General features: G+C 46.2%; 1 protein-coding gene across 1 annotated transcript in view; it reads right to left on the reverse strand.

The window, feature by feature from the left end:
• Positions 1–15,938, reverse strand: part of LOC113263604 (neuronal acetylcholine receptor subunit alpha-7) — a 105,325-nt gene that overhangs the window by 38,597 nt on the left and 50,790 nt on the right. The window contains exon 4 of the mRNA XM_026510313.4: positions 9,810–9,919. Within this exon, the coding sequence (XP_026366098.1) occupies positions 9,810–9,919 (110 nt within the window). The remainder of the gene's footprint in view (positions 1–9,809; positions 9,920–15,938) is intronic.

The following is a 15,938-nucleotide window of genomic DNA, read 5'->3' on the forward strand; positions in this document are numbered from 1 at the left end:
AGATCTGATTTACTAAGAATGCAAAATTTATTTTAAATAAAAGACCATAAATCATGCTAAAAGACAACTTGAGTAATTTAAATTGACTAATCCTTCATGGCAGAATGGAAAGTGACAGAGAAAAGAGAAGGACAATGTCTAGATTAATTCGTTTCTCAGGCGACATCCATGTATACTTTATGGCCTATACCAAACACTCCCACCCCAAACAACCAGAATCCATGTATGTATATATGCATGTATGTATGTATTTGTTGTTGGGAAGAGCGATCGGTCCATCCAGACAGTGTGAGTTCCCAGTGCTATTACCCAAGTTGTGGCCTCCAGCTATTTATTCCCCACTGGACTCACCTAATGGCCCCAGTAGTGAACCTGTTCACAGTAATTTAATGCTCTCCAGTGCTATTTGTCACACTAACTTTTGGGGATAAAACATGTGTACAGAACATGGCCTCCCTGACAGCGGTCACTGGCCAGTGGGGAGGAAGGAGAGTGTTAAACCTGATTTTCCATGGAGCATGCTGATCAGAAATAGCAAGTCCCTCCATGGCCCGTAGTGGCCCAGGCAGAGACAGTCCCAGCGGAGAAGGCTGGCCAGATTGATATGGATTCCCATTGTAGTTCATCCTGACCTTATTATCTTATTCTTCATTCCCCTCCCTTGCATTAAAAGCAAATGCCTGCAACATTTGATCCCTTCCAAGATCGTCTCCTACCACCTCTTTAAGAGTCTTCTGCATGCCATGGTCTAACTTCATATTTTCTCATGAAAATGCCCTATCATGGCTCCCATGTCTTAATCTAACTGTTCTCACTAGGTAGCCACTGTCCCAAAGTGAGAAGACCACATAAATTATTGTCTAAACTGAGTTACTCTTGGAAGTGAAAGGGGCATTATTATTAATAGGTGTGCCAAGACAGCAGGCTGAACCCAGGACTGTCCCAGGCTCCCAGGCAGACAAGTCTGGTACAGCCACCCTCCCACAAACAAGTACTCCCCTCCTCCCTCTGGAAAGGGATCTCCCTCATTCAGATCTTTCTAAGATGGCAAATCCCCGACACATCATTTCTCTTCTGAAAGACGATCTTTTGAGTCCTTGTCATACCCACGAAGAAGGTGTCAAGTATTGGGAAAAGTGAAAGGGTTTGGAGTCAAGGCTGTGGTTCTGTGTTAACAGGCCATTTAGTCTCAGAAATAGCTGAACTTGGAATAGTAATTTCATGAAATCAAATCAGATGAGACCTCCCAGGGTAAAGTGATTTTTTACTGATTACAAGTGCCTTCAGGGCATTGAACGTGTGTCCTTTTAGAAGCACAGCATCTCACACATAGTAGGTCCTCAGAAAATTCCTCTGAGCTGAACTGATAGCATCAGCCACATCAGACCTGTGGCACTGGCTCACAAGTAATGTCCTGGTTCCTCCAGGTTTTCATACACTCCCATACACTCTAGGGAGCACATTCAGCTAGGGCCCCAAACTCTGTAGTTGAGGTTGTGAGAGCTTGCTGAGGAGGACCAGTTTCTCTCATGTGTCTCTTCCTGTGAATCACAAACCCCTACTTGCACCTCCAGACAGGCAGCCTCGAGCACAGCCCTGTGTGGGGGCAGTGGAAATTCACAGGGACCCGCACAGCAGTCTGACGAGCACAGGCAAGGGCTGACCTTGCCCCTGCCCCCAGCTGTGCTACCTGCCCCGCCCCTCCCTCAGGCAGCCCATGATGATGACTGAACTTCCCATTGAATTCCTGTCTCACATATTTATTACACAGACCCTTACAATCCTGTTGGCTCTGTGTCCGATGTCACTAAGATCAATAAGCTCATCTCCAAAAGCCATGCTCTTGGACTCAATCAGTCTCGCAGGCCCTCAGGGTACAGGGAGGGGGCGGGTGCTCAGTGGACTGGCCCTGCGCCACAGGCAGAAAGACCATTTGCCTGGGCCATCTGGATGCAAAGCCCTCCCTAGAAAACTCTGCTCGCTGCAGTACCTGGCTCTGTTTGAAATTCTGCTCAAACCCTTGCACAGTGGTTTGCATTTTGTCATCCCACTCTGGCTGGCAAGGGATTTGGTGAAAGAAAAGTTGGATGTCAGATGCTCTGAAACTGGGAAGAGACAGACTCACCTTTCCAGAAGGAAAGACAAAAGAGAGGCCCAGAGAAGGTCTAAGAGTAGAGTCAACTCAGAGGGAGGGAGAGAGGAATTATTTTGGTTTGTCTAATTTAAAGAAAAATAAAGGATCTCTAAAAGTATGACCAGAGGCAGGCCAGCCTGAGGTACATCAGACTCTGGAGTTGGGCCCACCCTGCTGGGTGACTTTGGGCAAGTGGCTGAACCTTTCTGAGCACCAGTTTCCTGTCCTGAGAAATGTGGATACTAAAGACTGACTTTGGAGTCATTCAGCCCTTTGCAGAAAGAGTGGAACCAGGCAGAGGTGCTAAAGGTCCAGTAGGGACAGTCTGTGATGTCCAGTGCAGACAGGCTAGCCTCTGAGTCAGCTTGAAGTAGACAAGTATCTGGGCTGACAGTAGCTGAATGACGGCATGTGTTCACATGCCCTCCCCCTCTCAACATGATCAAGAACCTAGAGGAAATAGCAGAAGCAAAACGTATCCACTGCCATCGGCTGGGAGCCGTGTACCAGCAGAGCACAGGTAACTTCTGGACAAAATAACCATGGGACGGGAATCAGTTGGTAGCAGAGGAGAAGTCAGAAGGAAAATATGAATAAGTATTTTGACAATTATTCAGAGCAAAAAAGAGATGAAATTCTACAAAAAGGATGAGAGCCTCTCTCATCTCACTCATGATAAAAGCCAAGACCTCCAACACTTAGGCCATATCCCGTCATGTCTCTGACCTTCTCTACCCACGCGCTCCAGCCACACCCCCCTTGTGTTCCTGGACAGACTTGATATCATGTTTCTGTCTCAGAGTGATCAAAAAAGATAATTTTTTTCAAAGATAAAAGCATGACACTTGCACAAAATATAAAATGAACATGTATCAAAGTTTTTACTTAAGTCATAAATTAACGAGGGAAGAAGCAAGGTGTCAAAAACCAATTCCAAGGAATATCCAAAAAGCGGACACATACAAAGGCAATCAGGAGTGCAGATCAGATCTGTTAACAGGGCAATCAGTGCACCAGACAAAATTCATTTGCTTCTCTACACACTGCAGTCACTTGTATCACCATTGTTTCCTAGAACTAGCAGAGTTGAAAAGTAGTTCAAAGACCATGACAGACTCCAAGACAGTTTCTGCTAACCTGGAAGGTGCATGTGGCCGCTTGGTCATCTTTCTCTGGTCTGCTTTGTTCTCACATTTCAAGGCTTTTCACAACCTTTCCTGATAGGCCTTGCTCTTTCCATCAAAAACGTTCACCTCCCTGACCTGTTCCCCTACCTCCTTCTGGACCTTCTGTTGTCCTCATGTCCTACCCATGGCTCTACCACTCACTGTGTGCTCTCCCTGCTTTCCTTTTCTTGGAGCTCCTATAATCTGGCATGTGTGCTCCCCTCTTTTCTCTCTCCCTTTCTCTAGAGAGCAGGGATTTCTGTCTGGCTTGATTGCCGCTGTGTCCTCAGATCCTAGGACAGTGTGTGATAATAGCACATAAGCCTTCACTAAATATTGGTTCAGTGAATGAACAAATTAAAAACAAACATCAAAGGGACAGGGATAAGAAAGGGGAGGTTTGGGCAGACAGTTCAGAGGATAGTTTTGGAGATGCACACATAGATTGGCCAGTTCCGCTCACTTCTTGAAAACAGGGGACTGCTCCAACCTCTTCCTACCATACCTTGTTAGAAACAGCCTCCCTCCTGATTAGGTCTGAATGCTTGATAATGCAGATAATGCTGTAACAGCACATCCTAACACCTCCTTCTCTGGGAGGTCCAAAGCTGCAAAATTACCTTTGCTCAACTGGAGATTCTTTTGCATCCAAGAGCTGCCACTGATGTCCTTTCAGGGATGGCCTCCTGCCCCAGCCCCATCCCCACACCAGCCATGACTGCATTCTGGGACTTTGAGAACCAGCTCTTTAACCTTCTTTAAGAGGCATTAACAGTGACAACACTGAATAAGAGATTTGATCCCTAAGATCCCATTCCATACATAGACTGATGTGAAACCATAACACATGAAGCCCACAGTGGGGCTACAAGCACTCACAAAGATGTAGGTTCCGGCTCTTCTCTACTCTTCTTTGTTACCTGTCTGTCTCCTCTCTACTTTGGCTGAGAAACCCACTGAGTCCCTATGATGCTCTCCTTCCTACTTGCATCACTGCTGCCTTCCCCATCAGGAGGGGGAACTGGACTGGAACTTCAATCAGGCCGAGGTGACAACAACTGAAACTTGAGTGCAATTCATCTGCACTATAGCTGACCATGACAGCAGCTGTCCTTCCCAGGCCTGAGGCCCTGACAGCTGCCTATTCCAGGCATCAGCAGGCCAGCATGAGGTTCTGGTCACCAGTGCACACTCGGTCCGTGCACGGAGCAGGCAAGCAGAGGTAGTGTCAGGGAGCTAACATTCCTGGGAGCAGCTGTCAACCTATGACAGACAGAAGGCAGTTGGCAGATAAAGACCCCAGAGGTCTCCAGTGGGAATGAGCCCCACTGCCCAGAGCAGTATCTTGCTTTTTAATGCATCCTATATTGGCTTCCCTCCCTTCCCTATCTTGCTTCCTCTTCCAAATAAACCAGGTGCTGAAATAACTTGTCATAGGTTGACTTCTGGGGAGAACCAAAGACACTTGGAAAGGAAATAAATTCTATTTCACCAGTGACTCACTGATCAGCACACAATTATTGGCCCTCATAGGCTGGATCACATTGTACCCGGGCTTGTCCTGCACACATCATCCTTTCCCTAGGCTCTGCTATCAGGTACAGGGTCATGGGAATAGGTTACAGAAAGAGGGTGATAGCCAGAGGACTCTAGTATCAGAGCCAGGCACGAGCCTGAAGACACGCAAATGCAGGTTTGTAATGCAGGCTGTAAGAAAGGGACGGTTGACACGTCACGCTGTCCTAAAAATACCGAGCCAACAAAAACATCTTTGAATACATTCATCAACAAAGATTCCACTACTATTACTGACTGAACATCTCAGGAATGGAGAAGCCCAGAGTGGCTGAGACAGTCGCCTGTGGCTGCACAGTACAGGGAAAGCCAAGGCGTCACTGCGGTTCAGGCTTTCTTCTGCAAGCCGACTGCTAAGTGATGCCATTCATTCCATCCAAATGGGAAAATCATGAAAAGCTATCCACCACTGCTACTCACTTTGAGCAAGACTGTGTCCAGAAAAATCCTTGAACTGCACGCTTAAAGTAAAGCAGAATAAAGCAACCAAGAAACTACTGGGATCAGCATCCAGCAGCCATGCTTTTATCAGCGCCCGTCCTCTCCTCGGAGCAACCCGGCCAGCTGGCTGGCAGCACTGGAACTTGTTCACCATCCATCAGGGAAATAAAGCAGCCCATCCCAGAAATGATGCAGAGATGGCTGCTTTGCAGTGACCCAGCCTCTTCAATGCACAGAAAATGTATTATACCCCAAAAACCATTAGTGGCTCATGCTTGGACTCCATTATCAAACCAGAATAGAGCAAGAAATGTGATGGACATGTTTGTGATGCTCTCCTAACCTGATTCAATGCTCCTTTCAAAACCATGGCTTACCCAGAATGATGGCATGCCCCCCTCCTTAAGGAAAAGCTCCCCCTGCAAACACAACATGTTAATGACCCATCACGCAAGCCTACTGAGAGAACATACCATTTGGAGTGCCTGGAAGCTGGCAGAAAGTATTAAGCTCAACATCTCTCAAAATCCCCAATAACAGAATATCAGAAGGTCGGGATCCTATTAAATTCAAGCCTGTTTTTGCTACTTCCTGTGTCAAATTTTTGGCTCCGTCACAGGTTCATATTTTCCACCTTGCCAATAGGATTTCTTTCCTTTCTTCTCTTGCTGTTTTTAGCAGCACCCATGTCACATGGACCCATCCTTCCTCCCCGTAATTCCTGCCTCCTCCCTCCCTCCTTCCATCCTGTCTGTGCATAAACACTTATTAAGCACTCTCTAGCACATGGGGGACAGGAACGCCTTTCTATGACACAGCATGACAGAGAGACACACCAGGGACTCAGTGGGATAGGGCGTCAAGCTGAGGCCCCCAGGATGACAGAAGGGTGAACATTCCCTGTCAAGAGCGGAGCTCATGAAGTTGCCCTGTACTGGGAAAGAGTCCAGACACACCAAGGAGCCGAAAGACAAACTTCTACCTGGGGAGCAGTGGGTGTAAGAGGCAGCTGCAGGAGGTGGGCCAGGCCACTCCCACCTGCTGCCCAGGCCTTGAGACTTGTGTTCAGATAGCAGAGGTAAGCCAGTGAATAGAGTCAGGGGATAAGGGGATCACTTTGTATTTGAAAACTATCTCTGCTTGCCTACCTGTGCTCTCTCTCCCTCCTACATGTCCCTCCACGGTGCACTTAACTGAGTGCTCCTTCATTACAAATGTCTATTTTGGTTCTTCATCCCCTCCCCCCACAACTCTCTAGTCTGGCCTTCCTGCTTCACCACTTCCCTTCCATAGAGCATACCTTTGTCTTCCTTTCCCTCCCTCCCTGTGTCCCCTGGAGAGGTGAGGTTGACTTCTGCTCCCCTGATCCAGGCTGAGCTCCTGCCTACTCTACCCAACAGAGTGCAGTGAAGGGGCTGTTCTGGGGTTCTTATGATCAGTCCCTACAGAGCCTGGTTTCCCTCATTTCCTTCCTCTCTGAGCACTCCCTGCCACCCCACTGGGGGATGCCTGTGCCTAGTGGAAAGACTTTAGAGGAAGCAGAGACAGCTCAGGTGACAGCCCCAGCTGAACTCTCACCAGCAGCTACCATCACCACCAGCCATGGGACTGAGGCCCTCCACATTCCAGCTTGTCTGAGCCACAGGCCCCTGCTTTTCACCAACAACTCACACACACAGACAGGCATCACATGGGTCCAGTCAGTCCACAGCCTGGTGAGAAGTAATATGCATACATTTTTTAAGACACTAAGTTCAGGGTAGTCTGTCAAACAGCAAAAGATAAATGACACTGTGTCTATGACTGGCTTAAAATATATTCTGTAACCTGCTTGAGCTGCACCATGTTCGTGCGGACACACAAGCCACATATTTAACAGTTACTTCAGAGAGGAGGTTCAACATCCCATTTCTCAGGAAAATCTGAAGCAGAAGAGGAGGCAGCCTCTAGAGATTCCACAATAGAAGCTAGTGGACATGAGGGCACCTGGGTGGCTCAGTCATTAAGCATCTGCCTTTGGCCCAGGGCATGATCCCAGGGTCTTGGGATCGAGCCCCGCATTGGGCTCCCTGCTCCACTGGGACCTGCTTTTTCCTCTCCCACTCCCCCTGCTTGTGTTCCCTCTCTCACTGGCTGTCTCTCTCTCTGTCAAATAAATAAAAATAAAATCTTAAAAAAAAAAAAAAAGAAGCTAGTGGACATGGCCAATAGGGAGATGGGGAAAAGAGGATAGAAAAAGATAGTTATTTAGAGCTCAAGGGGAAACATGAGAGGAAAGGGGTTCTGGGACCATCAGTTGGGTCAGACATGTGGGGGGTAGCATTATTTCTGAGAGCCTGCTCCCTGGTGATGGCATACTCTACCTTTGCTTCTTGAAATTCAGTTTATGTAATATAGAATTCTTGGTAACTCTTCCTTAGCCAGAACATTAGAATCATTGAACAGCTTATTTATTAGGGTTTGAGGTCCTACTTATAAACCATAAGAACCATCTCTACAGCCTTATTAAAATTCTACCACATTGTAATATTTATTCTTGATTTCAAATGAAAAAGAACTAAATTAGGCACAATGCAAAACCATTATTGACATTTCCTTCTGAATTGTCATACCATCTTACTCTGAGCAGAAATGCTCATTACCATGCCTGTAAATGCACAACTGCCATTCGGTCTTTGCCAAGTACCACACTAAGCATGCTAGGTACATCCACAGAGTTATCCCTTCCAAACTCTGTGAAGCTGGCATCTCCTCCATTCTGCAAAGGAGGAGTCCCAGACTTCACAGTTACACACATAGTAAATATTACAGCTAAGATTCACAATCCAGACTTCTCCAGTCCTGACTTGTCTTTAAGTAGTCAACTGCAATGCCCCTTAGGGGCTAAATTGTGTTCCCCCAAAAAATTCACCTGCTGAAGTCCTAGTTCTTATGTTCAAGTACCTTAGTATGTGGCTGTATTTGGAAAGAGTCTTTAAAGAGGTAGCTAAGTTAAAATGAGGTCATTAGTGTGGGCCCCAATGGTCACGCTGTTTCCTAAGTCAGGAAGGCATGGGACTTCCTTGTCTTCCAGGTAGGACCAAATGACAGTTGCCCTCATAAGAAGAGATTAGAAAGCACAGACATGCACAGAGGGAGGACCATGTGAAGACATGGGGAGAAGATGGACATCTACAGGTTACAGGAGAGGAGCCTCAGAAGAAACGAAACTTGCTGACACCTTAATCTTGGACTTCCAGCGTCCAAAAGAAAATACATTTCTGTGAGAAAACAAACTTTGTTGTTCCAGTCACTCAGTCTGTGGTATTGTTATGGCAGCGCTGGGACACTGACAATCCAAAGATGAGCCATGGGACTTCATAGGCTTCACCTACTCAGTAGGGGACCACTTACTCTGATTTTAGACATGCTGCAAAACTCAGGTGTCAGAACTAATTTAAGAAGCTGAAGAGTGGCAGCAAATCAAGAGGGAATAATATTCTTCTAGAAACAGGCCCAATGATTCAAATGAAATTTGCCAGCAAATTAAATTAATAGTTGATATAAGATAAAGAATCACCCAGCCTCCTAGAAGCAGTCAGTATAGGACAAACACGTCAGCTGGTCCCAGAATCACTCTGTGAAAACCACGGGCAGTGGCCAATGGTCACGCTGTTTCCTAAGTCAGGAAGGCATGGGGCTTCCTTGTCTTCCAGGTAGGACCAAAGGCGGCAGTCACCACTAGGAAATATCTTTCTTTTATATTAAGCTTGTTATCACATTCTAGACCTTATTGGGAAGAGATGCTCTGGATCTCTATTTTGATTATGCAGTTTAGCCAAAAACTTTACCTATCTACAAACTTACCCTGCCTGAATACTTGCCTTTTGGGCATCTGGTCTACAAATCAGACAGTCCTGGATTACTGATGAATCCCTCATTTCTTGACCTCAGGAGCAGGACTATTAGAATACGACTGTTATATGCCTTCTGTCAAGTACTCAACCTGCGTCACAAGCTTCCAAGCACAGCTGGAGGAGACAATCCTCATGCACTCAGCTACAGGCAGCAGGGCTCTCCCAATGCACGTTGGGGAATGCATCAAATGAGGACCTGGGTCCAAACAGTGGATTCCAGTCATGCATGCCATGGGCCAGCAGCTTATGCTGTGACCATAACTGCTGCCATTCAGCTGCAAAGGTACTTCCACATGCAAAAATGCCTCGGTGCCAATATGCACAAAAGTATATATATACCTATAATGCACAGCCCTATAGACATGCCCATCATAGGGAGAACACCAGGTAATGCAAGCCTCCATGCCAAGCCAGAGAACACGGCAGAGGGGGACAGAAAACTTCTCAAAGGCCTGGCCATTCACAAAGCATCATGGGCAGCAATGATCCCAAATTACGGATAATGTGTCCGGCATTTCTATAAGATAACTCAAATATGCTTGGTTGTTACATGTGTGCGAGAATAAAGTCATTTTTCCTTTTGTCCAATGTGCTTACCTGTTATAGAGAAGAATGTCTGGCTTCCAAATCAGTCCATCTGGGAAACGAACAGTCTTCACGCCCGGATATTCTGACATATTCCATTGCAAATAGTGATCTGTCCAAGACTGACACACACAGACAATGACATTAGCAGCACTTTGCTTCCCTGCCTACTAATATTTCTTCTACGAGATTATTAGATACATTCAAAGCCAAAATGAGATCCAGATACTTATTTACATAATTGAATTGTTAACTACAAAATATAAGGAAACTGGGAATTAAATAATCTCTTCCAAAATGACCATGAATACCATAAAAAATCACATTTAAAAACCTGCTGTCACCATGACCACATTCAGACGGTAGCATTAAAGTTAATTCTGGTCCACTGCATGCCCGCAAGCCTTCCCCTCCCACAGCAGATGGGGTTCTTCTAGCCAAATGAGTGACTGTTTTGCTTTCAAAGTTCTCCACTGAAAGGACACTTGGGAAAAATAAATTCACTTATTTCAACTGGAATACGAACTAAGCTGGAAAAAAAGGAGAATATTTATTTCCATGAAACAATTTGGTGCAGCTGCTGGGGAACCTCTCAGAACCTTCTAAGGAGGGGTGTGTTTTTGGACTGGAGTTTGTATTTTCATGCAGGAATAGTGCTTCAGATGCCATAACCCAAAAATGCAAATACTTGGCCTTGGTGGTCGAACACAAATCAGGACAAGGGTGCAGATGAGGACTCAGGAAATAGTCATAAACACACCAGCAGGGGTGCATCTCCTCAGGGCCAGGACTTAAATTGGTTCTTGAGTGACCTTTACCAGAGGAAGGTCCATCCCTGGGGTCCCTTGTCCCAGGACCACACACCCCAGGCCCACCTGGTGTCCACTAGCTCTATAAAGACTGGTCAGGTAGGATCCCACCTGCAGCTGCTATGCAAACAGCACCACCAAGCTGGGGTTGCAGAGCTGGCGCATTTGGACTTAGCAGCTCCATAATCAGGGCAGACCCCAGTAAAGGCCCCATCCTGTGTCCAGTCTCCGTGGGGCCACCTGTACTCTGGAGCTCAGACCTTCTCAGACTTAGAAAGGTATGTGATGCAACACTTCCAGCTGGGACCACGGCAATGCCCCATAATCAAACATATCATTATTTCTGCAGCAAAACATGCATACTGATACTAAGTCAGAAAAATAAATGCCTCCACTGCATATCTATTTCAGTTTGATTTTTAAACTCCATGAGTCTGATGCAAAGTTACAAAAACAACATCAAGGGGGACAAAAGTCCTTTAATTTTCAAAGCTGTTGAGATTTGGGAATTGCAGCCAAGTGGTAGTGGATCACAGAGCATGTCCCAAAGATCCCACCATCCTCTGGAGAGGACAGGCAAGCATCAGGAATGTTGTCCCACTTCTGGGACCATCTGAAGTGAGATGAGTGGGAATAGTCAGGTGAGTAATGTCACTTTACAGACATGAGCCTCTGAGAATGAAGACTTGTCAATGTATAATGTGCTGGAGAATCATCTGGGGCATTGAAGATAGAAAGCCACCCCACTGATATTTCTAATTGATGTGGGTGGTTGGTGGAGGGGAAGGGAGGGGAGGGGAAAAAAGGGGAGGGGAAGGACAGTTCCCAGAGGGCCAGTCTTATTGAAGCCAGTTTGCAGGAATGCCTGGGCATCAACCAAACTGTGTTTGCTCCAGCCTGCTCTGTCTCTGCGCCATTGGCCCAGCGCTCCATTCTTTTTCCTCCTTCGTCCTGGGAATGAGCCCTTCCATACCAAACACCGTGATTTCCTTATTAGGATCTCATCTTAGCCTGGGATGCTTCTCTGGGTTGGTGACTAATTATCACAGAGCCCATCGCTGTCACTATCACCACCATGCTAATCAGGGTCATAGGGCTCCCAGAATGAAGCTGGGCATAGTAGGCAAATGCCCATCCTCCCGCTGGCTGAAATGATGGGCAGATCAGGGAGGGAAGGCAGGGAGTGGGACTGCTTGGTTGGTGAAACCTCAGCCTCTTCTGAGGGTACCATGTGTGAACTGCAGGATGCCTTGCCAGCAATCTTCCCCTACCTGACTCATGATCTTAGCGGCACGTGTCCCGTGGGCATGTATCCTGTCTTGTTTGCTCTGTGTTGTGTGCACACCTCACTTCCATGATCCAGGAATGCCAGCATGATAACTATTCCTATTTACAAGAGGAGACTGGGGCACAAAGTAGCAGCATCCTTTCAGTCCGTCACTGGGTCAGGACTCAGGACTGTATTGTTTGGCTTCAAGGAGAGTGATAAGTAGGCTCCACCATGGCTGGTTCTTCCAACCCAATGTCTCTGCACTGGCAGACCTCCCACCACAACCAGGTAGCCGCTCATCATCCCAGCAGATGCCTCCCATCTGCTCACTTGGCAGCCAAGCTGGGTCTTCCCCCACCTGCAGGACAGAAAAGGTGGGCTGCAGGGAGAGGTGGAAGTCAGGCAGACCCCAGTTTTCACCAAGGCTGTGGCAGAGCTAGCTGTGTTAGCTCAAGCAGGTTGTTAAACAAAAACACACAGGCCCCAAATTACTTAGGCCAAGTCACCAAAGTGGGGCCTAATACTTAACTGCAGTTTCAATCGCCCCAGAAATGTAAGTCTTAGAGGGTCAGTCAGGACTCTTCTGATCGGCATCAGTGAGGTCAACTGTCAAAAGGCCCTCTCCATCCCCCAGTGGAAGATGAGGCGATCTGCTTGATAGGGACTCCTAAGGGAGGCGACCTTGCCTAAAACAATCCTTTTTTTTTTTTTTTTTTTTTTTAAGATTTTATTTATTTATTTGACAGAGAGACAGCCAGCGAAAGAGGGAACACAAGCAGGGGGAGTGGGAAAGGAAGAAGCAGGCTCCCAGTGGAGCAGTGAGCCCGATGCGGGGCTCGATCCCAGGACCCCGGGATCATGACCTGAGCCGAAGGCAGACACTTAACAACTGAGCCACCCAAATGCCCCTAAAACAATCCTTTCTTTTCTCTTGCTTGTAACTTTCCTACCCGGCCCTCCTTCCTATAAAAACTTTCCATTTTGTACAACTCCCAGGAGTTCCTCTCTACTTGCTGGATGGGGTGCTGCCCGACTCACGAATTAATCGTTTAATAAAGCCAATTAGATCTTCAAGCTTACTCGACAAGGTAAATGCCCTCTCTGAGCTGCGGCTTCCTCACAGGGGTCCTGCCTCACAGGGCAGGGCGGTGCTGTGAGAATGAAATGCGTACAGCAGCAGGTCAGTCACGTGGCCCTGGTAGGCATGTGACAAATGATGGCTTAAAAGAAAAAGAAAAAGAGGGATTCCTCCATTTCAAAAGATACCACAGGACAGGAGAGCTATAATAACCAAGCTTCAACCAAAGGTACAAAAGCACCATCAACTGGGCACAGGGAGCTGTAGAGGGAACCTCGGTGCTGTGTGCCCTTGGAGCAGAATCAGAGTCCAGGACCCCACAGGTTTCCATGAACATATCTGAAGAATGAATACGTAAAAAGGCTTGTAAACAAGCATGTTCCAGAAAGAGGTTTTCTATCCTCTCGAAGCACTCACTCCCTGCTCAGACAGTAGGTCCCTGGAGGGCAGAGGTCCTGCACAAAATCTTCCCACAGATAGAGCCTGGCACGTTGGGTACCTGATAATAAGTGTCAACCTAGAAACAAGGCCCACATTCTTCACCTGAGATCAAAATAGTTGACTAGAATAATTTTCAAAACACATATGTATGGAGTTTTCCAACGCCAAGTACGTGCTGTCTTTCACACCAACAACCAGTTCTCTGATTCTCTGGACAGGAACTGGGTGTGCAGCCATTCAGTTCAATTCTGATCTTCTCTACCTGGAGTTAGCGTCAGATCAATACTCCCAGATCATCTGGAAGAGTCTCTGCTTTTCCTTCGCTTCCTATTTTTGTGGGATCCCTTCTCATTAAATCCTCAAGATATGATTATGTAGGGTTGTTACGGGGACATACAAGGGATGAAGGGGCCCTGGATCTGAAAGACACCATAGGAATCCCAACCATGGGTCTGAGAACTGGCCTCATTAGCATCCGCCTTGAGCCGAAAGTTAACTTTTTAAGTGTGTGTGCATGGAAACATTTATAGCAGGAGAGTGACAGAGAAGAAAGGAAACATTTTCTTTGTTTAAAAAAAAAGTACATATGGTATAATAGAACACATATTTGGTTTATATCCCAGGTTCTTCACACAGGGTTTCTAAACCCTCGGGAATTCCCTGAGGATAGGAGTGTCTCTTGTTATTCATAGAGAGCTCCTTCTGAGCTTATTCTAAAGAGGTTATTCTAAAGATGTGAGGTAACTTAGAGTGGGACCCCTAGATCACCTCAGATTGCCAGCATGCAGCTGGTCATCAGAAAGACCAAGCTTTAACTAGTGGGTGGGAACTTTCAGCCCCACCCAAACAATATCGAGGGTGAGGACAGAGAATGGAGGCTGGGTTATAAAAACTCTTTAACAAGGTTTAGAGAGCTTCCAGATTCATGAACACATCCAGGTGCCAGGACAGTAACTAGCCCACAAAGGGCAGAAAAGCTCTGTGCCTCCCCCACACCTTGCCCTATGCCTCTCTTCCATTCACTTGTTCCTAACCAGTATTCTTTATAAAAAATCAATAAATATAAGTTTTTTCTTGAGTTCCCTGAGCTGTTCTGAATTTGAACTCAGCTGGACAGAAGTGGGGGTAGCCTGGACACCCCTTTTGCTGTTGGCATCTGATTGGGGGTAGCCTTGTGGGAAAGAGTCCTTAACTTATAGGATCTGATGCTAACTTCAGGTAGAGAGGGTGAAAATAGAACTGAATGGTTGGACACCCAGTTCCTGTCCAGAGAATAAGAGAATTGGCTGTTGGTGTGAAAGACAGCACGTACTTGGCGTTGGAAAACTCCATACATATGTGTCTTGAAAATTCTTCCAGTCAACTACTTTGATCTCAGATGAAGAAAGTGGGCCTCCTCCTTCCTCCTGCCCGGGAACTTTTTTCTCTCAGTATGGCATAATGATTGAAATCATCATTAACTATGGGTTGTTAGGAGGGCCCTAAGCATGCCACTGGCTGGCTTGTGTATGAATGTAACGTGCGGCATTTCTGTGTATCAGAGATGAAGTGGTAGAGAATGCAGAAATTAAAAAGGTTAACGTTTTAGAAATAAACATGGTTTACGACCTATCATTCTACAATGTGAATAGTATCCATTCCATAATGAGGACCTCAGAGGGGAGGGGGGTGGGGGAATGGGATAGACCGGTGATGGGTAGTAAGGAGGGCACGTATTGCATGGTGCACTGGGTGTTATACACAACTAATGAATCATCGAGCCTTACATCGGAAACCGGGGATGTACTGAATGGTGACTAATATAATAAAAAATCATTAAAAAAAAAGAATCAGGAAATAAAAAATAGAGAACATAAGAAGGATGGGAAACATAGAGCCAGAAGACTGGTCAAAATTCCAAAAGAAGAGAGGCCAGATTCTTTTGAAAAGCACAGGTAAGTCTTTGGATGGCTCAACTGTCTCTTCAGAAACTGAAATGGTTCTTCCATTTCTTCTCATAGATTAAATCAGATTATATCTGACAGGCCTCCCAAAATGATAAAACTAATCTATAGAGAAAATACCCCAACTGCTTCCTCTTAGGAATAAGAGGAGGTAAACAGAACAGCAACCTTCTCTTCCTTCGGGTTATTTAAATAACTGGAAAGTCCTACAAATCAAGGGTAAGTGAAAACACATTAACAAACTTAAGTCAAAAGAAAATTTAATTTATTTATTTGACTTTCCTTCCCTTCTATGCAGACTGTATAGAAAATCTCTCATTTGCAGAATATTGACCTCAGAGTTTCAATACCCCGGGGAGAAGATTATGTAGATTCAGATTTTCAGAACCACAATTCAGCAATGGGAAGCTCTGGGAAAGAAAATTTGCTGAAGGCAATTTCCTTGATTTTCTGTCCCCTCCTGTCCATAATTCTGCCCTCGTCTCCTGCCCTGTTGGCCTTCAGTCTCAAGCTTCACTTCTTATATGTGCCCATTATTCAGGCTAGGTCAGGCCACGCTGGACACCAGCCAGAGGACACAACAAGCAGGAGTCACAGGGG

Source organism: Ursus arctos, unplaced genomic scaffold (assembly GCF_023065955.2).
Source record: "Ursus arctos isolate Adak ecotype North America unplaced genomic scaffold, UrsArc2.0 scaffold_28, whole genome shotgun sequence".
Taxonomy (NCBI): Eukaryota; Metazoa; Chordata; class Mammalia; order Carnivora; family Ursidae; genus Ursus; species Ursus arctos.